At 49.2% G+C, this 26,261-nt stretch overlaps 1 protein-coding gene across 5 annotated transcripts in view; it reads right to left on the bottom strand.

Moving 5' to 3' along the window:
* Positions 1 to 26,261, bottom strand: part of Ptk2b (protein tyrosine kinase 2 beta) — a 119,239-nt gene that overhangs the window by 1,057 nt on the left and 91,921 nt on the right. For 4 of the 5 annotated variants that reach the window (XM_021654559.2, XM_021654565.2, XM_021654581.2 and 1 more), the window contains 25 exons: positions 24,058 to 24,120; positions 23,812 to 23,866; positions 23,259 to 23,399; positions 22,949 to 23,023; positions 22,300 to 22,401; positions 21,115 to 21,232; positions 20,659 to 20,698; positions 20,250 to 20,296; positions 19,423 to 19,473; positions 18,902 to 18,999; positions 18,031 to 18,115; positions 17,593 to 17,693; positions 17,202 to 17,317; positions 16,122 to 16,222; positions 15,867 to 15,956; positions 14,904 to 15,108; positions 12,425 to 12,533; positions 11,041 to 11,106; positions 8,846 to 8,971; positions 4,209 to 4,355; positions 4,047 to 4,082; positions 3,719 to 3,743; positions 2,785 to 2,831; positions 2,005 to 2,142; positions 1,686 to 1,766 (listed from right to left, as the gene is read on the bottom strand). In XM_021654559.2, the coding sequence (XP_021510234.1) occupies positions 1,686 to 1,766; positions 2,005 to 2,142; positions 2,785 to 2,831; positions 3,719 to 3,743; positions 4,047 to 4,082; positions 4,209 to 4,355; positions 8,846 to 8,971; positions 11,041 to 11,106; positions 12,425 to 12,533; positions 14,904 to 15,108; positions 15,867 to 15,956; positions 16,122 to 16,222; positions 17,202 to 17,317; positions 17,593 to 17,693; positions 18,031 to 18,115; positions 18,902 to 18,999; positions 19,423 to 19,473; positions 20,250 to 20,296; positions 20,659 to 20,698; positions 21,115 to 21,232; positions 22,300 to 22,401; positions 22,949 to 23,023; positions 23,259 to 23,399; positions 23,812 to 23,866; positions 24,058 to 24,120 (2,263 nt within the window). The remainder of the gene's footprint in view (positions 1 to 1,685; positions 1,767 to 2,004; positions 2,143 to 2,784; positions 2,832 to 3,718; positions 3,744 to 4,046; positions 4,083 to 4,208; positions 4,356 to 8,845; positions 8,972 to 11,040; positions 11,107 to 12,424; positions 12,534 to 14,903; positions 15,109 to 15,866; positions 15,957 to 16,121; positions 16,223 to 17,201; positions 17,318 to 17,592; positions 17,694 to 18,030; positions 18,116 to 18,901; positions 19,000 to 19,422; positions 19,474 to 20,249; positions 20,297 to 20,658; positions 20,699 to 21,114; positions 21,233 to 22,299; positions 22,402 to 22,948; positions 23,024 to 23,258; positions 23,400 to 23,811; positions 23,867 to 24,057; positions 24,121 to 26,261) is intronic. The other variant, XM_021654606.2, reaches the window with a different exon arrangement.

The raw sequence follows: 26,261 nt of genomic DNA on the forward strand, positions 1-26,261 counted from the left end.
GTGAGGGGTGGCTCAGAAAGGGTATTGCCTGAGACACCAGAGGTTCCCTGGGGGCAAATCACTCCAAGCCAGGGCTTAGTCCGCCCCTCTGCACAGGCTGGAGTCCTCCCAGACCCTAGTCCAAGCCTGCCTGAACAGGCTAGCGCCCTCCTTCACAGCGGCAATCCCTGCACGTGCTATGGTCACAGGGGTCAAACACATTGACCTACTTTGATGGATCATCTTGATTGCCACACTGATGACACTGGGCATGTCTGTGAGGGAGTCTCCAGTTAGGGTTAACGGAGGCAGGAAGACACACTAAAAGTGATGGCATTCCACTGGCTGAGGTTTTGGGATGAATAAATCTGAGAAAGTGAGCCGAGCGCCAGCATTCATCATTCCTCCACTTCCTGGCTCCAGACGCAAAGTGAGCGGTCACCACACACTCCTTCCAGTGTGCCTTCCCAGCCACAGTGGACTATACCTTCAAACTACGGAGCCAAAATAACTCTTTCCTTTCTGTGGGCATTTTCCTGGAGTATTTTGCCACAGCAATGAGAAAATAACTAACACACCTATGCTTTCGTCTACAGAGTTCGGATCCCATATTTATTTAGCCATTGCATCACTAGTGCTTAGCATGATAAATACATAGCATGAAAGCTCTCTGTCCAATGAAAAGAATGGGTAAATAAATCGGTTATGCCAAACACTCCCGTTGACCTGCAATGGGAAATCCACCCAGTGAGCTGCCCAGGTTCTCACAGCATCTCAGTTCTCTGTTGGCACCAGACCAGCTGGGACTCCTTAGCAGGTCATTGTCACCTAGAGGGGAGGCAGCCCTGCCCTTGTTCTGTTTTGCCTTGGGCAACCAGAGATGGTGGAGATCACGTGACAGGACGGGCCACATAGATGACCACTGGAAGGCAAGGCATCAACACACTGCATTTTCCAGACAAGAAACAGGTCTGTTTCCCACAGGGACATAAGGGTGCAAACTTTTCACGAACTGGAGGTTGGAATTCTGGGGGAGGGGCATAAGGTCATCCAGAGCTGTGCTCCTGTTAGAGAGTCCAGGGAGGGGAGTCTGACCCTTGCTTTCTCCAGCTCTGAGGTTATTACCTGATGGCCCCTTCCAGCAGAGGCATCCCTCTGACATCAGCTGCTGTCCTCACATTCCCTGAATCTGAGCCTGGACTCCTGGACACTCCACTGTATCCTCTCCTGCTTGGGACCCTTAACTTTATCAGCTCAATAAAGTTCCTTTGGCAGTGTAAGGTTACTCTGTGTGTGGGTCACATCTTTGGGGGACATCCTTCTGCATCATTCCGTCAGAACAGCAGGACGCCCCTGGACTTCAGCAATAGTTTGCTATCTCAGTGATAGATTAAGACATTTGTCTTAATCTAAGTGTGGAACTTTACTAGGTAAAGGATGTGGTGGGGGGCATGGAAGGGCATGGAAGGAGAATGTTCTCCTCCTTGCTTATACCCATTGAGACTATATGAGACCTGGATTGGGATTTTTACTAGGTCTCAGAGCAGGCTCAGTGCTCATTGGTGCTAACTGTCCCGATGTTCTGCACAGATATCTGTTGGGAGAGTTAAGGATGCCCACGTGGCCCCAGTGAGCCTCTGATGGGAATTACAGCCAGAGACAGGAGGAGGTACAGCAGGCCAGGCTGAGGGAATGAGGACACTCACCTCTGTCCTAGAAGAGGACGGCAAGGAGGGCAGCAGGTCATCCACACTGCCGATAAGCTTCCTCAGGTTCAGCCCCACATTCTAAGAGAACAAGAGCGGGACAGCTGTTCCACTTGCTATTGGAAAAAGCTGCTCCCCCTGAAGTTGCACTTTAGGAAGGCGTCTGCCCTCTGAGACCACCTGGGGTTAGACTTGTGGGGTTCCCTTGTTTCCTTGGGGTCTATCGGGCTGGCCAGTGCGAAGGGCATGGGTAGTTTTCCTTCCAGGCTCCGGGTGGGCAGCCCCTACCACCCTGATCCGCTTCCGCCCTGTCAGTTACCTTCACTACCACCACATAGTCCTCAGGGGGCAGCTGGCTGAGCCTGTTCTTGAGTTCCAGCACGGCCTCCACCAGAGTCATGACATTGTGGTACACAGGGTCATCGGTCCTGTCCAGGTTGGCTGTGGGCTGAATGGACTGAAAGAGACATCATGGGGAGCCAGGAGGACCCCTCTATCACTGTAATACCTTCCCAGGAATGCACAGATATCAACCAGTGAGAAGGCCTCTGCTTTGCAACAAGAGCACTCTGTCCCAGGGGTAGAGGCTCCCCTTCTGTCTCTGGGGTCACAGTCCACCCATTGGGGGACCCAAGCAAAAATGTTGGTGTGTCAATAAAGCACCCAGTATCACACTAGCTCAATCTGAACGTCATCTGGCATTGGGGTCTACATTGTCTTAACATTTCTCAGGTAAGTTTTGTGCAAAGCTGATACTGAGAATACACATTTTGGAACCAAGGAAACCAGTAGAGATTAGGGTGCTGGAATCTAGGGGAAAGCTCAGGAAGAGAAGAGGCCCACACCTCCTGATCCTAGGCTGAACAAATGAGACCTTTCCCCCAGTAAGGGAAGAGGCCTAGGAGATTAAAAACAACAACAACAACAACAACAACAAAAAACCTGGCTCTTCTCCCATTTTGTTGTGAATTAGCTGTGAAGCCTTAGGCAAGATTCATCTGCTCTCTGACACTCATCTTTATAATTATGATACTGGACTGGATTATCCCAAGGGACACTGAGAATTTCAGTTTTGGGCAGTTGTAACCCCAATACATACCTGTGCGCCGAGCCGTGGTGGCTTCTGTGGGGGCCCTGTGAACTCCGCTACAATAGGAAGGAAAGGGAGTAGTGACGCTCTCGGTACCTGGGCTTTCTCGTTCTACCTCCTTATAATCAAGCCAATGCCCCATCTTTACCCTCAGGAGACCCCAGGAGACCCCAAGACCAAGGATTATGGTCTTCATGCCTTCCCAATAGCCAGGGCTAAGACCTGCCCACGGCATAGAAAGAAAAGGTCAAGGCAAGGACACATGACTGCAGCGAGCGTAGAAGACTCCAAGCCTTGGTGTACAGCAATGCTGCCTTTGAGCAAGCATCCATGGGAAAGTGTCCCACAGCCTGTGGAGCTCACCCTGGCACGGTGGGAGTGGGAGGGAGGGGTACATTTTAAGACCCGTGATGATTTGTCATACTATTGACTCTACTCTAATGAGCAACAGCACACACAGCCTGGCGGAGCTGCCGTCATCGTGAGCAAAGATTCGAGAGCTAGTGAGCTGGCTCGCTTCTGATCCCACCACTAAGCAGGAGCAGCTCGCTCATCCAAGGCAGCCGCTTACACCCCCGGTCTTAGTTTTCATCTTGGAGAGTGAGATCGTTAGCTCAGGAACCGGAAACGGAGAGCGTTCCAGATTCATTTAAGAAATGCATGCGAATGGGGGATAAAAAGAAAGGAGCCTCAAAGAAGTCACCAACTCCGTTAGAGTAGATGGGCAGGGGTAGATGGACAGCGTGGGGGCTGGGTAGGGTTGAAGGGGAGGCTCCTTTCAAAAATCCAAATGAGTCCACACATTCAGGACAAAACAAGGCAGAGGGTACCTTTTCCTTCTTAAAATCAAAGACAGCCCTCGGCTCCTGGCAGGACAGTGAACAAGGATAGGACCACACCCTTAATACACCCCAGGCAGAAGCTACCCCAAGGAAACACTCACTGTAGCCAGCCTCCTTCTCTGGAGTCTGTAAGAAACAGAAGAGAGAAAGGTGTCACCATTCTGCCTCCAGGGAACGTCTTATGCCCCTCATTGCCCACCCCACTTCTAGTTTCGACATCACAGCCATGAGTGAGGGGATCTGAGAGCTCCTGATCCCACGTGACCTTTCTAGAGGCCAAGGCAGCACTAACAGTATGGGTCCCCATGGGCTTTTGGGTGGAGAGAGGCATGAGGTCAGCCTGAAGGGCAGAAACTGGCAGGCCCAGGGTCCTGAGAAGATTAGGCCTTTTCAGGCTGTGGCTCTAAGAGGCCTTGCCTGGTGACTTACCAGTGGGGACTTGTCATTCATATAAACCATAGGGTCCTGCGGAGGAGACCAAAGCAAAGGACTTAGGTTCCAGAGTAGAAAGTATGAACAGTTCAAGGGGAGCATCCACCTCAGTGGGCAGGAACAGAGAGAGGGCGAGGGGTGGGGCGGGGGGCTACTCACCAAGCTTCTCTCCTCGCGCCTCAGCCACTGGGAATCCTCCACCATCTGCTTCTGTTGTTTGTCGAGGACCTGCCTTATCTTGATCTTCTCTGCCTCCCAGAGCTGCTGGGCCTCCTCTCTGCTGCTGGGCCGGAAGAAGTCCTCCTCCTGTGAGGGCAACAGCTGCAATGAGTCCCGTCCTCAGGCTGGACCCAGGGAGGAGCTGCTGCAGGGCCCCAGGGGAGCCAAACCTTGGCATTGCCTGCTGCTCTTTTCTTGCCTATTCCTGATCCCGTAGCCACAAAGGCAGACACTTTTGTTCTGGTCTCAGCCTCTTCCACATGCCTGACTGTAACAGGGTGCCAAACCCCGGAGCACTGGGTTCCGACTATCACATGCTCTGCCAACGACGTTCTATTTTCAACCATCCGCCCATTTCCTCAGCTGGCATTTGTGATGGCTGCAGAGATGTAACAGACTCAGAAATACAAAACCTGCCCCAAACCCTAAGCATTATGGTGGCAGGTCTGGAAGCTTCTACAGATGGTGAGGCTAGCTAGGGCTCCTGGTGTACAGGACTGCTTGTGCCCACCATCATGCACCCTGTTATCTTTGGCCAAGATAACAGCTTGACTGATAGAACTGAAGGACAAGAGGAATGAGCTAAGAGATGAGATGAAGAACGGAACTTCCAAAAGCATAACGCCACAGACACAAGATGAACGCTTCCTCCTCCTCATTAGCCTTGATCCTTGTCTTCGCTTGCCTGTGGGGCCTTGGACTTATTCTTAGTTTTGTTTCTTAGGTGGGTGCTGATGTTCCCCTCTTTCCCCCTCAATCTTCCCAGGGTGCATTTGAACAGTTATTTTCTCAGTCCCTCCAAACTATTTTGCTTTTCGTCTACTGTGAGTATGTATCTTGGCCTCCAGGGTCTCCTGGAGGAAGAAGGTTGTGTGTGTTCTTGACTGCAGAACCCTTTGCCAGGGATGGGGTCCTTTTGTGACATGAACACCAGAAGTTCCTATTATGGCTGGAATGTGCCTCCCCACCCCAAAGTTCATGCGTCAGTAATTAGATATCCAGGACAACAGTGTTGAGAGGTGGGGCGAGTTGAAGATTGTGGAGGCACTGAGTTTATGAACAAGTTGAGACACATGTGAACTCCTGACAGAAGGGTGAGTTTGCCTCTTGCCCTCGCTCTGTGCTCCCTCAACCACATAATCTCTTCTGCCGTGGTAGAAAACAGCAGGAGGCCCTCACTAGAGGTGGCCCTTGATCTTAGATTTCCAAGTCTCCAAAACTGGAAGTGATAAATTTCTGTTCAGTATAAATCTCCCAGTCTCAAGTGTCCTCATGAGGAATCAACCGTCCCTTCCCTTTGCAGTGGCCAGTTGATAGGTCACTTAAGGAAGAAGCTAAAGTGAAAAATCATATATAACTTTAACAAGCAGCGTCTCTCCCAGGCTTCAAAAGAGTTCCCCACTAACCCTATAGAAAAGGCTTGATTGTTACAATATAGCTTTAAAATGGTTTACTGGGGTACCCTGCCCATCACACATACAGATTCAATTACTAGTGTTGATTTCTTACAACGTTCTTTTTTTTTTTAATATTCATTCATTTATTTTGTATATGTGAATGCCTGATCTGCTTGTGTGCCTGCGTGCCAGAAGAGGGCACCAGATCCACTATAGATGGTTGTGAGCCACTGTGTGGCGGCTGGGAATTGAACTCAGGACCTCTGGAAAAGAAGGTCTTAACCGCTGAGCCATCTCTCCAGTGCCTCTTACAATATTCTTCATCCAACACATCCTGCTTAACACATCTGTTAAGCAGCTACGTGTCGCAGGCCTGGATTCTGGGAGAACATGTTTATGTTCCCATCGGGATAAATGAATAATAGAACAAGTTATTTGTTCCCCTAACATGACACTATCTACAATGTTATGATGTGGCCAGAAGATCCTCAGTGGAGCCTAGCAGGTGCTGTCCATGTTCTAAGCACTTCAAAACTGAGTTAACTAAGCCTCTTTTCTGTGTGAAGTACTAGCCTCAGGTATTTTGTTATGGGAGCAGAAAGAAAACCTAAGACACCAGTGCTCCAAAAACAAAAGTAAACATTTTAATGTTAAAAATATCCCCAGTTAAATCCAATACTGGTCTATGGCTACCCTGGACTTTCAATAAGTGGTGAACCTAACTGTCAGAATCTTTAAATAGGAATATAAAAGAAGACACATAGTCTGAGGAAGATTAAATGTTGATAGGATAAGTTACTGGGGTCTGAAATCTACTAAACAATTTCATAGGCCCCAAGAGATTCCCACAAGTAATATGTGCTGTATGCTCCAGGCTTGACCCTGGCAAATATTTTAGCAAACACATGCTGGAAACCTTGTTCTGATGCCTTCTAATTGCATAATAAAACTAAAGGGTGAAAGGAGGCGCTTTTTGCTTTTTTCTTTATCTGGGTGTATGTGCACAAGTGTTTATACGCGTGCTGGCATGTGTTGCTGGAGCATGTGTGTGCATGGAGGCTGGAGGTTGAGACAGTCACCTTTCTTAATTGCTGTTCACATCCTTAAAGCATATTATCTCCCTTGGTTGAACTGAGAACGCACTGATAATCAGCTAATCTCCATGGCCACCTTGCTCCCAGGATTCTCTGTGTTCCTAGGGCTGGAATTACAGGTGGACAAGCACACCCACCCGGCATTTACGTGAGTTTGAGGATCCAAACTTTGGTCTTCCTTCGTGCCTGCTTGGCAGGTACCTTATCCACAGAGCCTTCTCCCAGCTCCAGTAATTCTAATAATAACTTCTAAACCTTGAACCTTTTTATACTGTAGTTTGGGCAAAATACACTCTGGGTATTTTTCCTCGGTGGCAGACACCTACACTTCTTGGAAGGAATCAGGAACTTGTGTTACAGAATGCCGTTCATGAGCTGTTTCCTGTAATTGCCGTGGCTCATCCTTCCTACCTCATCTACACCTCCACATAAAACTCTCCTTGTTCTAGCGAAGAGGTGCCCCTGCCCCTCACCATACAGCTTTTTAACACTTAGTCCTGGTTCCTGGTGCCACCTCCTTCTCGCCCATCTCTGTACTGCCATTTTCCCCATTCCAAAGCATCCCTGGGAGCCATACAGGTGGTACAGTGAGTGTGCACCTGTGCCTTGAAGGCAGCGCCTCCTGGCTCTTCCTTCAGTACCCAGGTCAGCACTCTGGTGCTCCGTTCTGATCTTTACTACAGAATTGTGATGCCCCTGGAGGGAGAGGGCTACCATCACTGCCATGTGATAATCCTCAGACCCCAGAGGAGCCATTCTGTAGAGGAAACCATTTTGTCACCTCTGAATCTTCCCTAATGGCTTTCAGATGCTTCGTGGGAAACCTGTTCGTTCCTGACAGAATGCCGCTGGAAAGAAACTGTCTCATAGATACCATAAAATGGGGTTTATACTTATTATTATTTTTTTTTTTACTTATTTAAAAAGTATTCATTATGTTCTTTCAGGCAGAGTTCCTTTATGAAAATCACTTCTCAACCCTTGTCACAAAAGACCTGCCCAGGTTGTCTTTATGGAAGCGAACAAAGTCCTGGCAGTGACGCACAGCAGAGGCAAAGGCAGGGCTGCCCCTCACAGGCACTAAACAGCCTCTTTCCAAGACAACCACCATTTCAAACAAAGCTCCCTGAAACTTAATTAGCTGCGAATAAAGGGTCTAGGGCAGGGGGGTGGTGAGCATTGCCCAAATTACAGCACGTGCTTAAAACCCGTGGGTTGATTATGGCTAAGCCCATATGAAGACAGAAATTGGTTAAATTAATGTCACAGAGAAAAATAGAGCGAGTTTGAGAAAATTTGATTTCATAACAGATCTTGCTGCCCGGAATTTCAAATTATGCTCGTTTCAAATTTTGCTAAATCAAGAATAACAGCGCAGAAGCGTATCAATGTGATTGCCTACATACTTTCTCAAATATATTGTAATAAACATGCACTTTTCCACAAAATCTTTGGAGTTATGTGTTTGTGACTGTATATACATATACAATGCAAGCTAAAATGATAAGTGTTTTGGGCTGTTCCGTAGCTGGGGAAAATATAGCAAGCGCTCACAGCAACCGACAACAAGGGAGGCTGTGGCTGTGGACATCCGCCCACAAGCAAAAGTGCCCTCGTGCAGAAGACCTGAGCATCTGGTCCAGGATGCTTCGGGGCCTCAGCAGTCACTGAAGAGAACGAGGCTGCAGTGGTGGAGCTGGCTCATGAGCCCATATCCACACCAGCAGGGAAAGCCACTATGAGGAAGCCTTTCCTCCAGGGATAGATTTAGCAACCTAAGCAATCAGTTAGGAAGGCAGCATGGGGGGGGGGAACCTCCAGGATCCTTTATTCCATGGCAACCCTAGGCCCTGCTCTGCTCTGCCCACAAGCCTCTACACAGCCTATTTTACCTGACTCCTGGGAACTCAGGAAAGAAGAGAATCTGCCAGCATGGGCCATAGCACCAGTATGGACAAAGGCAGGTCCTGTCCGGCTGAGGAGGGCCACCGAGGCCCTCAGTAGTCTGACTGGCACCCTTCCCAGGCCACCTCCCTCCACCAGCCTCTGTGGCGAGGCCGACACCCAGCATGCAGGGCCCTCTTACCCGCATGCTGTGGCGCTTGAAGACATTGTGCCGGTGGAGAGGCGGGGTGTGCAGCGAGTTAGCAGGAGATGGGTACTCCATAGGGCTGGTAAGCGTAGGAGAGCTGGCACACAGACCCTCAGGGACCTATTCACGAGAAGCAGAGAAGCACAAGGCACAGGGGCACAAGGCGAGAGGGTGGACAATTAGCTGCCACGAACGGGGGCGCGCACGCACACAGTAAAAGGACGAGGACACACCGCGGGGGCGCAGACAAAGAATGGGATGCGCTGTTTCCCCGGCCCGGCTGAGGAGCAACGTGGCCTCTCATCAGCCAGGCGCTCCTCCTGCACAGCGCCTTTCACACGGGTGCTCACAGACAGGTCATCTCCTGAGACCAAGGGCGGGACCTTAGGACCCTTTGGAAAAGGGTTACGGTTCACAGTTGTGACATGGGTTGTGATGATAACCTGCAGATAGTGGCTGCACACACACACACACACACACACACACACACACACACACAGAGATCCCTCAGGGTCCTAGGGGGTGCATGGTTCCAGGATGCACCGTAGATGTGGAAGCCCTTCCATAAAATGGTGCTATGTTTGTGTACCTACAGCTGTCCTCTGATGTACTGTCAAGCGTCTCTAGATCACTTATATTGAATACATCGTAAAGGCCATGTCAGTGGCATAGTACGTTGTTAAGGGAATAACGATAATAAAACGTGTACCTATTCAATGCAGATATGGGCTTTTCTTTTTTTTTTTTTTCATATTTTCCATTCTTGGTTGGCTGAATCCACAGGAGAAAAACCCAGAAATATAGATCTCTCTCTCTCCCTCCCTCTCTCTCTCTCTCTTGTGTATGTGTGTCTGGGGTATGCTAAACTAATATGCAAAACTATTATTTTGACTAAAATAATAGTTTATTTACTCTGTGTGTGTGTGTGTGGTTGTAGAAGTGTGTGTGAGTACACATGGAGGCCCTGGCTTGATGTCAGGGGTCATCCTTGATCACTATTTCACGCTATTTACTGAGGCATGGTTTCTTGGTTAAACCCAGAGCTTGTCTCAAAATTCGACAGTTTGTTCTAGGGATTCCTTGTCTCTGCCTTCTAATTACAGATGGCCACCATGCTCACCTGGCATTTATAAGGTTCTGGGGCTTCAAGCTCCAATCCTCATGCTTTCACAGCAAGTGCTTTAACCACCAGTCTAACAATATTATTACCTTAAACATTTTTAAAACTTATATAGTATGTGTGTGTGCGCACATGCGTGCTATATAGTGATTGAGGAGGTCAGAGGACAATTTCTGGACATTGCTTTTTTCTTTCCACCATGTAGGTTCCAGGGATTGAATTCAGTTCATCACATTTGGCAGAAAGCGCCTTTACACATTGAACTATTATTGCCAGTCTGTTATTATTATCAACCCCTGCAAGACATTTTCTTCATGTAAAGTGGATTTGTGTGTCCACTCTTGGTTGGGCTTGTTTTGACACAGGATCATCTCCCTGACAAGGTGAGCTTGGTTGCAAGGCTCAGTCTTCCTGTGTGGAGTGTCAGCTGGGCTAATATTGGTACTTGTCATTTGAGATGTTCTGTTTGCAATCCACAACTCTGTGCTAGGGTCTGTAGGGGAAGGAAAGGCAGGAGGCTGGGTCATCTCTCACCCAGATGCAAGAGAGTGACACAGGACATTATAAGTCACAGGCTACAGCCTTGGTGAGATTCAAGGCTGGCAAGGACGCAGACACTTCAGATAGGCCCCTGCTCCCTTTGTGCTGACCGCCTAGGTCCTGGCCAGAGCCTCTGTATAGAGCTTTGGGTGGCAATCAAGTCTATAGGACCATCCTATATGGATGTATCCCCAGCACCCTTGAATTCCTTCCCAGAAAGCTTTGCTCAGGACAGGAGGTCAGCGAAGCCAGGGATACAGGAAGGCAGATGCAGGCAGGCACAGGAAGCAGCAGACACCAAAGATGGCTGGACTGGGCCACAGGCAGAATTTCTGGAAGAACCAAATTTCTGTTCTTTTGAAATAAGTTAAAAATTCTCTCCTGGCTGCTGAGAAAAAGCTGACCCAGGCTTCTCCATCCCCTAAGCAGGTCTTTGCTGCTGCGCTGCATAGGTGTAGGCATGACATTTCAGGAAGGTCCTTAATGAGGGAAGAAGTCAACCCTCCCCACCATCTTGTTAAACACTTACCTGGAACTGCAGCTTAGGAGCCAGCAGATTGGTCTGCTGAGGGGGTCTGTACTTGGGCCGGCTGGGCTACAAAAAGAGAACACAGGCCCATCTCAGTCTAGCTCTCCCCTTCATCAAAAAGAACACATCCAAGAAACCGTCAGGTCAGAGACAGTTCTGTTTGTTTACAGCAGAGAGATAGGAACAAAATTGTCATCGGATTCATTTTGCAGCCATGCACTGAGTGCTAGTTACGTGGTTGGTGATGGGAAGGGCTGCAGACAGCACCTGTGAGACAGACTGTGAGAAAGGGCCTTGAACCAGTTTGGGCGTCGCTAGGGACTCATCCTTGGTGCCCGGTCCCAACCACACCTGCTCATATATTGCTGCCCTACCTCCCAATGTGACAGTATTATGAGGTGTGGTCTTTGAGAGAGGATTAGAGTTGCCTGGGGTCATCCCACAATAGGATTAGTGCCCCCCGATGAGAAAGACACAGGATGCTAAGAGAATCCTTCTCATTTCCCCTGATTAATGAGGGTATGGTGAGAAGGAAGCCATCTGAAAGCGAGGAAGGAGCCCTGTGACAGTTAATATTGATTGTCAGTTTGACAGCTCTAGGATCGCCAACGAGACAAGACTCTAGGCATGTCTTTTAGGGGGCTTTCTATATTAAATTAACTGACAGAAGATTCACTCCAAAAATAATGTGTGGGGGGGATCATGATTTTTTTGGGAGGAGCTGGGATGGATCCTGGACCATATAGAATGGTAAAGCTACCTTAGAAGAAGCATTCGCCTTTCTGCTTCTTGACTGTAGATGCCATGTGACCTCAGGCTCTAGCCGCCATGCCTTCCTTGCTGTGATGGACTGTATTCTCAAATGTACAGTTCAAATAAACCCTTCCTTCTTTAAGCTGTTTTCATCTGGTGTTTGATCACAGTGAACATAGACCCTCACCAGAAACTAAATTTGAGGTTTTCTGGGCTGTGGATTTCCTAATTCCTGCAAATGTTATGGTTAGATGTCTGTTGCTTAAGTCATTCTGCCTGTGGTATTTTGTTTTGTCAGCTCTCGATAATACAGCCCTGGTTTCTGGAAACTCAGCCACCTGATGGTGGGGTGGTAGGGTCAGGCATGGATGTGGAGCCGAGTCTCAGGGGCTCAGGACTTTCCCTTTTCTTATCATAATGGCCACCTGATCTGCCATCCCTAGAAGAACAGTTCTTGCTCCAGCTTCCCAGCAGGCAGATTTCTCCTGTGATGGATGGTTGGGGTTTGGATTCAGGACAGAGAGAGGATTGTAGGAGAGCAACCTCCTTGTGCTCTGAGAGGGCAGTGGACCACAAAGAGACCTGGCTCTGCTGTGACCCATGGGACTAATGAGGCCCAGCTTCAACTTACCTTGGGTGGGGGTTCTTGAAAGGCAGTGGGCTCCAATATTTTGGGGGGTCGGTAGCGAGCATTCCTTTCTTGCTCTATGGCAATGTCCTTCTCCATCTGATAAATGTCACTGCCAAGGAGTCAGGTCACATATAGAGAGAAAACGGGTCAAAGGGGACACACTGAAGTCAGGAGAGGCCTGGGTGAGGGCTACCAGATCTCATTTCCACCTCCATCTTCCCTACAGCAGGAGATGTCTGTGAGACAGATTAGGATATGGATCCTGAGGCCGTCCTTGTATCAAGGTTTGAGAGGGTCACACAAATGGATTCAAATGGATTCTTAGAGAGTCAGCCCAACAGGTGGCAGAAGCTGGCTGGTGGCTCTACCGCTACCACGTCCAGTCTTCCTGCACCAGCTATTGGCAAAAAGTTCCATCTACATCAGGGGACCATTACTTTAGATGCTTCCTCCCCCCCATTCTCACTCTGTAGCATGCTCTGGGCTGCCGTCTACTCTCAGCTATGATGAGGTCCTGCCTTTCTCTCCTAGTGCAGTGCTTCTCAGCCAAGAGGCCCCAGGAATTACTGCAGGGTCTTCAGGTGCACATATTCAAAGGAACACTAAGCAGGATGCATTGCCAAATTCATGCCATGTGGTACTATGCCTCCAAATGTACACATTCACACACACAAGCATGGTACCCATAACCGACTATGCTTCGTCAAGCAGAGGAGTCTGAGAGCTCACTCGCATTTTGTGCAAGCTCTCAAAGCTTGACACAAGGTTGGGAAGTGTTAGTTAGACCCTTTCTTAACCCAGGAAGAAGACTGCCAGGTTGTGCCTGAAGTAAGTGTCTAAGTTCCTCTGTGATCTGAGTCTCTTCCAGGGGTAGGAGGTGGGTGTCAGCCCAGAGATAGGCAATTACTAATGCTCCCCATGGTTCTCAAGACCTCACCTTTTCCACCCCAGATATTTTGACCTTTTAGACTATATCTTTCACTTATTATTATTATTATTTTTTTTATCCTGGAACCTTCCTAAGTCTTCCTTATGAAAGACCAACAGATGTGGTCCTTCGTTACAAAGGACCAACAGATGGGGCAGACTCAATCTGAAGGGTCATGGAGGGAAGACAGGAGCAGACAGGTATTCTAAGACTACAGTTCTGCAGTGTGCTTAGACTCCAAGCCACAGACAAACGTAGTCATCTTCACACAGGCTTTCTTAGCCTCTCCCTTGGGCCTCCCATCAGACTCACTTTTTTTTTTTCATTTTGTGCTGAGGATGATCTTGAACACATGACCCTACTGTCTGTACCTTTTAAGTTTTGGGTTTATAAGCCTGTGGTTCCATGTCTTGTCTAGAGCCTATTTTCTTGCCCTCGAATAAAAAATCTCTAGAGCTGGGAGTATAGGTCAGTGGTAGCACACTTGCCTAACATTCACAAAACCCTAGGTTTGTTCCTAGGTGTACACCCACTCATGTGCGCGCGCGCACACACACACACACACACACACACACACACACACACACCATTATCTAGCCATTAAGCAAGATTCCTTAAGACAGAGGTCAGCGATCAGTGGCCACACACTAATCTTGACCCTCCTACCTATTTTTTTCATGGTTTCAAGTTAAGAATGGCCACCACGATTTTTTTCATGGTTGATTTTTCTTTTCTTTTTTTTTTTAATTTATGACATGTAAAACTAATGCCAAATTCTGGTGTATGCAGAAGGAACTTTATTAAACACAGCCAGCCTCTTCCCTCTGGCTGTCATGGAAGAGCCAAGTAGTTGCAACAGAGATTTGCATTGACTGCAAAGTCCCAAATATTTACTATCTGGGCCCTTAACAGAAATTTGCTGATCCCTAGCCTAAAGAAAAGCAAAAGGCATTGGGTCACTCATGAGTGGTAGGCAGGAAGATGGGGAACCCTGAAACCCTAAGATAGGTGACATCCCCCTCCCCACCAGTGACCCCCTGACACTGGTGAAACAGCAGCTGGGTTAATGAGAAGGATCTAAGCCTCAGGCCACTGCTCCCCAAACAGAACAGGCACATAAGTCTTGATAACAGGTCAAGACACCTCCTTCTTCCGTAACTGGAAAGGCCTATCAAATGGAGAGGGAGAGCGATAAAGGTCACAAGCATAAGTAGTCTGCTCCACAAGGCACCGGAGTGAACAGGGCTTCCTCTGGCTGCCTTCACCCCTGAGCTTGCAGTGAAATTGGTCTCGGCTTTCTGTCCTCTAACACTGTATGGCACTGTTGTACTTCTATTGGAAGGGGGGGAGGGGTACCTTCCAAATGGTGATCAGAAGGAAGTTCTGATGTAAGTCCCATTTTACCTGTCACTGCTGGGGATCAAGTCGCCAACCTTGACCTGAACCCTACTGTCGGACAAAGGGGAACAAAGACCCCTGCTGCATAGGGCTGGATACCCCGTCATATCTAAAGCCTCACCCTTTACCCAGAGCTCCCCACAATATGCTCACCTGAGACTGCACACAAGCTCGGTGAAGCGGGGCCGGTCACTGGGGTCATAGTCCCAGCAGCGAGTCATGAGTGTGTAAAGGACAGGTGGGCAGAGGTCGGGCTTGGGCAGCCGGTCTCCTTTCTCCAGCACCCCGATGACATCCTTGTTCTCAAGCCAGAAGAAAGGCTGCTTCCCAAAGCTGAGGATCTCCCACATGCACACAGCTGAGACCAGAGGGGGAGGGCTCACTGTCCAGCTCGCTGTCCCCAGGGATAACCCTGGCCACTGGCCGTTTTCCCCTGAGGTCTCGCCCACCACAGTGGTTCAGCTAGGACACTGACAGCCCTATTCCTATAGTATATGAACCACAGTCTACTCCCTAGAGCCCTCCCCGTGGAGCTGTGAGGATTAATCAGGAGGAGACTATCTATCATCTTGGTGTCAGGACTTCTTCATGGAGGGGAGGATCAAAGGCTCCTCGTCATGGCAGGGGGAGGAGAAGGGAGTTGTAATACTACAATACTAGTACTGACATTTGTTGCCTGTGTGATCTTGGGCAAGGCCCTGACTCATCCGAGCCTTAATTTCCTCAGGTGGAAAATGGGAAGAAAAATGATGATGTCCAGAGTGATACGTCCTTCAGATCCACCTGGGCCTGTCTCTCCTTTTCAACTCCTCGCTGAAAGAAGCTGGTCAGTTTCCTTTGAGCCCCCCCCCCCCCGAAGCCTTTCTCATATAGCAGGGTGGGTGACTCAGCACGTGCTTGTCACAGGAGTCTTCACAAAGGAGACGAGCCCAGTTTATCCCCAACCGGGCCCTCGTCCATGTTACATCTGTTCTCCCACTGACCCTCTGCCTTGGGGACTTCTCAGTGCCCCTGGCACCTGAGGGGCACATGTGAGACTCTTTCTCCCTATGCTCCTTCCCAGGCCACAAACGTGAGAACCAGCACCTCCTCGGGCCCTCCTGAATCACCACTCACCGAACATCCAGACGTCACTGGCAGTTGTGAAGCGGCGGAAGTTGATGGACTCTGGGGACATCCATTTGATGGGGAGACGAGTCACAGAGGCTTTGTGTGGACAGAGAGGTTTGCAGGAATCACTTCGGGAGGCAGGACCCAGAATTATATCCCTACCCTCTGGAGACTGCTGGCTGAGGCTGCCTGAACCTCGGGTTTCCTTGCTCTGGGATTTTTGAATTCTACGAACTGTTTCAGTAACCGGGAGGCCCTCACCTTTGTAATAGTCCTCATCTTCAATGTACCGGGAGAGCCCAAAGTCTCCCAGCTTCACACACTCCGGAGAGGCCACCAGGATGTTCCGAACAGCAATATCCCTGGAAGAAGCATGAAAGACTAGCATGAGGCACCTGCCCTGGAACCCTGGTACATGTGAAGAGAGCCAGGCCCCAGCATGAAGGAGCACACCACCAAGGTGATGTAACTCCTGGAACATCTGGCTCCCCTTGAAGAGTGCCCCGCTGACCTGTATCCTTAGCATCACTACCATCCCCAAAGGGCCCACCGACTTCCCACAGGCCATGCCACTTCCTGCTGTTTCTGCTACTGAAAAGATGCTATTAAAACCCAACTTCAGACAGATAAAGGAAACAAGCCTATGAGCACATTGCCTTGGCTCAAGCCATTTGACCCTCACGCTAGGATATGAGCTTTCTAAGGAAAAGGATTCTTGTTTCTCTTGATCATGGCTTGGTGCTACCTCCTACAACATGGACCATACTGAGTAGATGTGCCACAGCACTTACTGAATGAACAAGGGGGTGTTGTGTATCTCCAACATGGCTTTGCACAGAATCAGGCTCCAAGTCACACAGACCATGCCCATCCCATGGTGGGATGAGCACCCCAGTGTGGTCTCAAAGGAATGAGGAGTGGAGTGTGGCAAAGGGCCAACTATGCAGCCATAGTTAAAGCAGATGGTGGGTCAGGGATCCTGGAGAACTATCGTGGAGACCTTAGGATGCTCCGGACATTTCTCTAGCCTTCTTCCTAAGCTGCATGCCAGCCAGTGGGCAAAGTGGAAGTGATGAATCTCTGAGCAAGAGGGCAGCCCTCCCCTAGCACTCGCCGGGACTGAGCAGAAGGCACAAAGCTACAGTGAAACCTCAGACTTCGGACTTCCTCTCGGTACCCTAGGAGTTTCCATGGAGACTGCCTGAGTACTGAGTGCTGACTCTCAGTTGCCCGCCACAGACCAGCAAGGGTTCTGTCTTGGGAACCACATTCCTCTAGTTCTATGCACTGTCTTCTTCTCAGGGACAAGGGAGGGAAGAGCCTCACGCTGCTCCTATGTACCTGTGTACACAGTTGATGCTCTCCAGATAGGCCATGGCTTTGCATATCTGCAGAGAGTACAGGACCAGAGTGGGTATCTTCAGGGAGTTTTTATTTCGCTCCAGGTAGTGGCCCAGCTGCAGGAAGACAGACAAGTTGTCAAGTTGTCAGAATCATTTATTTTGCCCCAGCATGCCCCCCCCCCACCAACATACCAGGCTACCAGCAGCCAAAGACCCCTTATTTCCTATGGGGGCAAATTCAAAGATGGCAATGTGTTTTGGTGATTTCCTCCACCTACCAGCTAAATACATAAGGCAGGAAGTTGTAAAGACCTCTTGCTATGTCTCTCAGGCCTCTTTAACTGCAGCCTGATTGTCACACAGGGTTCCCCATCAGCCCCCGAGCTCACCTCCCCATAAGGATACAGTTCCATGATGATCCATGTTGGCTCCTCTTCAATGATGCCAATCAGCTTCACGATGTGGGGGTGGTCAAGATTCTTCATGATCACTTTGGGAGGGAGAAGGAGATGGAGCAGGTCAAAGGTGATACAGAAAACTTTTTGCTTCGTTTTGTTTTGTTTTTCCCTCAAATTTTCCCTGAGGAATGAACAGGCCCCATGCATTGCAGGCAAGTGTTCCACCACCAGACGACAACCCCAGCCACATAAGACAAATGCAGTTTCCTGCCCCAGCTGTGAAATCTGAAGGAAAGAGACCTTTTACGATTGGGAGTGGGGGTGGGTTCCCATTACTGCTCTCACCCTCTCTCCTTCCCAGACTCTCAGCTCTCGTTCATCTTTGAGGGCCTGGAGCATGTCAGGGGCCCCTCCCCAGGGGACGCCTACCTGCCTCGCTCATGAACTTCTCTTTGTTGTCCAGGGTACAGTCTTTCTTGCAGGTCTTGACGGCCACATTGATTTTTTCCCCTTTCTGAAACAGGAGTGTGTTTTCAGGGACCCCAGTGCTTTTCAGGAGAAAGTGTCCTTTCCCTAGCCTCAGCGAGGCCATTGCAGACTTGGCTGCCAGCCAAGGGAAGGCAAATGGGGTGGCTTCTATGTGGCACATCTCCCTCCTCAAGCCACCACTCCCCGTTTTTCTATTTCTTTTCATGTTTTCTTCCTTTTCTCCTTCCAGATCATCCTGTGTTAGAACTAGAAAGGACTTCAGAGACTAGAAAGCTAAATCCCTGGGTCCAGACCAGAATACAGAGTCACCTGACCTGCACAAGGCAAGCAGGCATGTGGCAGAACACACACACACACACACACACACACACACACACACACACACACACACACACTCCATCAGAAGAGAGCAAGCTTCCTACTCTGTCTTTACTGTTGGTTTCCCACCATTCTCCTCTCCTTGGGCTCTGCCCTCTCCAGCCTGCTGGAAGTATAACCGTATAGGCAAGGCTCACCCCAGCTTCAGCGACCTGGACACCAATTCCTGCTGGATCCACTTAGACCCTGCTCTCACTGCATCCTACCCTACTTCCTCCTCTGCATTCTCCCACGAGCCTCAGAGTCCACTGTGTTTCCACCCTAGTCCACTATCCCTCCAATTTCAGGAATGGCTCTCATCCCCTTCACTCCCTGGGTGCTCCAGAAATAGTCCTAGGCCGTGTGAAGGAAGACCCATGATGCAATCCAGGTAGCATCCTCTCTGACCCCTCCGACAAAGAAAAGGAATGCCAGGTAACAGTCTGGGACTCACATGATTCGTGTAGACACCTTCATAGACCTCCCCGAAGAAGCCTTCACCCAGAATGCGATTAAGAACTACATCTTCACGGGCAACCCCATACTGCGGACCTGCACAGAGGGAGAAAACATGGGGCGTCTCAGAGCCCAGAGTCCAGACGCTCTTCCCAGGGGAACTTGAATGGTTAACAGCAAAGATCCCAGGGTTGGCTGGGCAATGGCATCTAGATTGTTTCATTGTCTCAGACCCGGGGAGTTCTATCACCCTGCTCCCAGCTCCCTGGCTCCTCCAGAGGACCTCGTTAAGGTCCTCACTGAAGCCACACAGACCCAGTGAAGGTCATCTGTCTATGTCAGCTCTCAAACCGAGGGTCCCTCGGGTTTTCTGTGTCTGAGCCCATGTAAATGAGGAAGAAGGGAGGACAGAAGGTTCCCCTGTGGTGTCCCAGGAGTCCTCGTGAGGCCGCTTCCCAGGGCCTTGACTGTGGCCACAGTGGTGGTGGTGGTGGGGTGACAAGCCTCTTCAAGACGTACCTCCTGGCCTTCGTAGGGTCTCATCAGGAATCTCCGCATAGATGTCTGACTCTGCAATGACAGAAAGGGGCCCAGCCCATGGGCTAGGTGTCACCACCAAGCACAGCCAGGAATGAGGCCGTGGCTCCTACCCGGAAGCCAGGGCAGACAAAGGAGTGAGTGAGGTCATGTGGGAGAGTCTAGGCTCTTCCACAAGGATTCAAATAGCGGGCACAGCTGAAGACACTTAAGCTCGAGTGTGGGATTATTTGCTCGGTTTCATTGGTTCCAAGGAACATATCACTCATTTAGCTTGATGGTTCCATCTCTCCCAAATTCACGTACTGCAGCCCTACCCTACAGTCTGATGACCAGCGAGGGTCTCTGGGAAGTGGTGAGAGTTAGGTGACATCCAAAGGAGGGGACTCCTATTAAAACTAGTGTTCTTAAAAGAAGAGGACGGAGAGACTAGAGCGTGCTCTCTCTACCACGTGACCACACAGCGAGGAGGCTGTGAGGAAAAGAGCCCTCACCAGCAAGGATCTGCAGAGACTGGACTTGCCAGCCTCCAGAACTGGGAGGAATAAATGACCGGGTTTGGCTCATCCGATCTACTGCATTGTTTGTGCCAGTAACAGCTGACCAGGACCATCATGGCTCCATGGTGCGAACTACTCACACTTGCTATTACAACTAATGGTATATTTCTGAGGCATTGCTGAGAAGCGGTGGAAAAGGTGTTTCACTGTGACTTGGAGAGAAGGCTTGGTGCCATCAGGAGACGAAGCAGAGGCGGTGGGCAAGCCTGAGGGAGGGGCAGAGGCTGAGGGTCCGGTGAGCATGCTTACCTATGCTGCAGCTCTCCGAGAGGTGGGACCGCCGAGCCTCCAGGTTTCTGTAGGAGAAGGTGGGAGGGCAGGGTACGGCTGACCTCAGAGCCCTGCAACAGTCCCCTCAGGCAGCTTCTCTCTACCTCTGTCCACCCACCTGGCAGCCAAGCTGGCTGTCAGTGAGCTGGGATAGTATAGCCCAGGACGCCAAGGGGCAAGGGCGGAAGAAAGGGCAGAAGCCTCTTCCTCAGGAGAGCGGCAGGCCAAGCAGGGAATACTGCCATGGTTGTGTACTGGGAGGGGACACACACCCTGCTGAAATGATGAGACTCAAGCATTCCCTCAGAAGCAAGGGGGGGGGGGTGGTGTTCACTGCGTGTTTTTCCAGCCCTAGCACAGGTAGTCTGAGATTCAGTCTCGTACTCACAGGGTGGGGATCTGAGGCAGGCTGTTTCTTCTCTCACCATCTAGGGGAAAGTAGAGGAAAGGAGGGTTGAAACCAGGACCGAGTGGGCGAATTGGTGGCAGAAGGAACACTGCTTCTGAGGTTGTCTGTCAGCACCACCGAGGACGCTGCTTGGACCAGAACTAGAACCCTTGTAAACTTCCTCCTGCTGATAATCACATGCTCCAGCCGCGCCCATTTCCTGACTGGTCCCCAATCAGGGTCACACAGAACATAACGGTCACATGCTAGTAAAAGCTCAGTTATGCCAGAGGTTATAAACGCCCCCTCCCCCAATTGCTTCCAGTAGCTGACCACCTAGAATAGACTCAGGCCCTCCTCATGCTCCTAAAACCCTTGCTTCTACCTAAGGGCCAATGTCTGACCTTCCCTCTGCCATCCACCTCTGGGCTATTCTGCTTCCAAAGAGAAACCTACCTTTCTTGGCATGCATGATGAGAGAGCCTTTATGTTCTCCCTGCAGCCTGCAGTAGCCATCTATGAGGTCAGCCATGTTCTCAGCCTCTGCCAGGGACGAGGTTTTGATGGACAAGGACTGTAGAGAAGGGGCCAGCCACCAGTGAGAAAGCAGAGCCTTGCTAGAGTCCATCCCACAGGGAGGAAGAAGAGGCTGCAGGACAGGGCCCCACCTCTGTGGGATTCCAGCCACACTTTTCCTAAGTAGTCTGTGTGTGTGTGTGTGTGTGTGTGTGTGTGTGTGTGTGTTTTGTTAGAGACAGCCACCAGGGGGCGTACTGGCCATCCCTTTTGCTGGCTCCCCACTGCTCTTTATTGCAGGGTCAGCTCTGGGTCTCACTTGCTCTCATCTCTCAATGGACACAGCACAATGCCTTGTATTTCGTGAGTGCTTGGTATGTACAGGTAGAAACTGAAAAGTGGGAGGTGGTGGGATTGGGAGCTCAGCGCATGCTGATTAGAGGAGAGAGACAAATGTTTGGTGGTCTGAGGTCACTCCCATACCTCTAGATACATGTCTCTTGGGTCTTGATTTTTAAACCATTGCTTATTTGCTAAATATTAGACTTTGGCTATGTATCTTATTTCTAATTGCCTCTACCTACCCTAAAGCTTTTTCTATTTCTTTCCTGATATTAAATAAACAACTTTCCTCCAAATTTCCTTAAATCTCATTATTATCGTAAAACCTTGTTTGGATACTGAGTAGGATTTTATTTTGGTTTTTATTTATTTATCTATCTAGAATCTGTCGATCTACCATCTCTATCTATCTATCTATCTATCTATCTATCTATCTATCTATCTATCTATCTTTCTATCTATCTAGGGGCCAAGAAGAGAAGCCACAAAGTTGCCACTGTGTGAATGTGGCAGTCAGAGGACAATTCACTTAAGTCATTTGTCTCCTATTACACAGGCTGGGGGTGGGGGAGGAGATTGAACTCAGATTATTGGGTTTGGTGGTAGGCTTCTAGGCTTCTTTATCTTGCCAGTCGTGGGTACCGTTCTGTTTCTTTTTTTATTTTTCTTTTTTTTTTTTTAACAAGTTTGATCAACAAAAATTCCCCTAGTGTCTGCTGGATTTTGGACGGGTTGGCTTGACTAGATTCCACCCACAAAGCTCCCAGGTTCCCCAGTGCTCACCTGGGGGGCTCCCTCAATGCCCAACTGCAGGACAGCCTGACCCTCTTCCAGAGGAAGGCACCTGATGGACTTGATCTGTTTAAACTCCGCCAGACAGGTGGGCTGTGAAAGGGGCAGGGAGGATGGAAGAACATGTGACCCCGGGATCTGACAAAGGTCAAGACGGGGGTGAGGGTGGATGGTGAAGAGTGGGGAAGTCTTTTCTGAGGATGGAGAGCAAACTGGAAGGTACTTCTCCGAAGCCCAAGATGCCCAGGTTTCAGAAGAGAAAGGGAGGAAGGTGCTATTGTCAAGATCATATGTCAAGTTGGGGGGAGAGCCAGAACTAGACCCAGGTTCCTAGGGAGTCACTGCCTTCTTCTGCCAGTGAGGGAGAAGCTCTTCCTTGTGAACCCAGGAACAGCATTGGCATTCTATCGTTCCTCACAGTGTCACGGCAAATGATGAGCCGTCTGACCCCACTGCTATCCCCAGAGCCTCTCAACAATTCTACACCGAGGCCATGCCCTTATAAAGTTTCTCTCCTGGAAAAAAGGGGATGGGGGTGAAGAGCTGATGGGGGTAGGGTGGGGACAGAAGAAGAAGCAGGGAGGAAGAAAAGGCCTCTGAACTGGAGCTGGGTTGAGGCTCACTCTTGGGCTCTCTCTACCTTTGTGTCTTGACTTGTCAGCTGGCGGATGCCTTTAGGGCCAATGACCAGGTCCACAGTAATGTTCCATCCTTGCTGGAATGAAAGGAGAAAGGGGACTGTTTCCCATGTGTCCCAGCCATATTCAGACATTTTAAGAAATCTCATAAGGATAAACAAACATCGCCATGTCTGCAGCCTTTCCATCCTGAACCCCACCGTACAGCTCACCCCCTCCCATCACTTTTCTCTCCCTGCCCACCTCCCTCTTTTCCCACAATGCCCCGCCTGGAGGTCAGGTAGGCTGACGGTATGAAGAACAGGCCATTACAATGAGTTCGCAGCGATAGGTCTCTTGGTCGATGTTGGCAAAGCCCGCCAGGGTATTGAAGAACTTCATGACACATTCTTCCTCCCGGAGTGATGCATATTGCTGGAAGGTCTGCTGGATCATCTTCCGGAACTGCTTAGGCTGGGAGGCGGGTGAGGAGGGCTGAGTCAGTTAAGGTTCCTGCCTTAGATTGTGTGGAAAGGCTGCCCACTGCTCAACATGGCTCCTGGGGGCCCCGCCATGACAGAAGCTTAGAGGCGTTTGCTAAAGCTCACAGCTGCTTCCACAGAAGCTCATCCTATCCCTGCAAGGCGAGGCGGGAGGCATGGAATCTCATGACCCAGGTCATGAAACGAATCACGCCTCCAGGGCAGTATGGAGCCAGGTGCACCTCATCCTGATTCCCAGACCTCGAGGGCCTACCACACACATCAGCTGTCTTAAGCCGAGTAGCCTTACAGCCATAGGTCCTCTTCTTCTGACCCTCTAGCTCCCGTCCCAGGACACACATGGAACAGGGCTCCCTGGACTCTGTGTTCTCTGCTTCCCTCACCTTTAAGTTTTCCTGCATCTGCTTTGGGAAAAACAGGTCCAGACCCACTTCTTTTCTGAAAGAAGGAGCATAGAAGCCACGTTTGACACACTCACACTGGACTTCAGACCAGCCAAAAGGAGGTGAAAGGGTCTGGAGACCAGGGAACTGGGTCCTGGGAGCTCCTGGCTGGGGAGAGGGACAAGTGAATAGGACAGCAGGACACTGGGGGAGGGGAGGGGCAGCCATGCCTGATGCAGAACTTACTCCAGCAGTTCAAAGTTAGACTTTTTGTCCAGCGCGTTGTGGGGCATGTCCTTGAAGAATCTCCTGGGGAGAGAAGGAGAGATGTCATGGGGAAGAGGGCTGATAGCTGGCGGGTGGAACGCTCAGAGTAGGGCATCCAATGTCCATGCATTGGCCTACAAGCATCTTTCTCTATCAGATACAGGGACCACCAGCGGGAACAAGGTTCGAAGAGAAATGAAACCAGGTATTTATGAAACTGGGAGGAAAGAGAAAATTCATGGACTGCAACCCTCAGAAACTCCATGTGCTTTACAGCTCTGACTTTCACAGTTAATAGCAGAGAAAATAGGTCGTTCTATTGGCATCATCAAAACCAAGCAACCCTTGGGCTCAGAGGGTGATGGTGCTTGCCATCAGGCCTGAGGACCTGTGTCTGATCCCCAGGACACACACGATAGAAGGCGAGAACTGATCCCCCATAAGATAACCTCTGACCTCTACAAACACTGTAACACACCTGTACACACATGCACACACGCACGTATTGAAGGTATGCAAATAATAAAATGTCTAAAAGCAAATAATCTAGGGCAGCCAGCCCTCAGCTCAGGAACATCACCTCCCAATGCGGGTGCCTATGGTTGCATTTCCATCTAAGCGATTAACTCTAGTACATACAGAACTTACAGAATTTACAGAAGAAAATGAAAACAATTAGCAATCCTACTGCCAGACGGTACAAAAACGTCTCAACTTTAAGTCATGCATATGCAATAAATTTTGCCATATACTATATACACTATGTATTATGGCTAAATAAAGTGACAAGGAATACACTATAAACAGTACCTGGGGATAGTTCTGCACTAACACTGCAAGCAGGCAGGCCGTCCTCAGGATTCTGAACCTGAACTTTGCTAACCAGGACATGGAAACGTTCTAGCATCACGCTTTGTCTAATATTTATTATATTAGACAATATTTATTTATATATTAATATAAATTATATTTATATAAGAATATTTATTATAAGACTTATTGTATTTTTTGTCTGTCTGTGTGTGTGTGTGTTCACACATGCATGTGTGCACACTGCTGCCCATGGGGACCAGAAGAAGGCGCCAAATCCCTTGCAGCTGGAGTCCAGTCTTTGTGAGGGGCTCAGTGTGGGTGCAGAGACCTGAATTTCAGCTTCCCATCACATTTCTAGCAAACCTCAGAGCAAGCCTTCCCAGGACTGTTCTAGAGAATGTAGATCGTTCATACACGTGAGAACAAGTGAGCTATGTAACATGTGCCCTAGGTGACTGTACACACTCACTTGTTTTGTACAATTGCATTCTAACAGCATAAATATTGACAAGGAACTGAAAAAGAAGATTTTAGTGCTTTCTGAGCCATCAAGTGTGATGGTTTGAAGGAGAATGGCTCATATGTTTGAATACTTGGTGAAAACGTTTGGGAAGAATTGGGAGATGTGGCTTTGTTGGAGAAGGTGTGCCAGTGGGGGCAGGCTTTGAGGTTTCAAAAGATTCAACATTCCCAGTGCTCTCTCTGCCTTGTAGTTGTAGATCAAAATGTGAGCTGCTCCTTCATTTTGCCATCATGGACTTAATTGTGAGCCTCTGAAACTGTAAGACCTAATTAAATGCTTTCTTTTATAAGTTGTCTTGATTATGGTGTTTATCAGAGAAAAAAAAAAAGACAGAAGTTGGACCCAGAGTGGAGTATTGTTTATTTGTTTAAAAAATCTATATCTGAAACAACCTGCAGAGTGGAGTATTGTTTGTTTGTTTGTTAAAAAAAAATCTATATCTGAAACAACCTGCTTAAAAAAAAACAACCTTATTTGTTATTTATATAGTATGCTGCCTGCATGTGTCTGGATGCCAGAAGAGGGTACCAGATCTCACTATAAATGGTTATGAGCCACCATGTGGTTGCTGGGAATTGAACTCAGGACCTTCAGAAGAACAGCCAGTGCTCTTAACCCCTGAGCCATTTCTCCAGCCCCAGAATGAATTATTGTTAAGATAGGCCTGATGATGCTGGTTTGGTTTTGCGTGTGTGTGTGTGTGTGTGTGTGTGTGTGTGTGTGTGTGTATGTGTGTGTGTTTTGGAGGAATGAGGACTTTTGGACCTTTAGCTAGGACAGCAGTTGAATGCTTTATGGGCCATCTTAGTAGAAACAAGAGTGGAACAGTGGGATTATGGAGAATGTG

Source organism: Meriones unguiculatus, chromosome 9 (genome assembly GCF_030254825.1).
Source record: "Meriones unguiculatus strain TT.TT164.6M chromosome 9, Bangor_MerUng_6.1, whole genome shotgun sequence".
NCBI lineage: Eukaryota > Metazoa > Chordata > Mammalia > Rodentia > Muridae > Meriones > Meriones unguiculatus.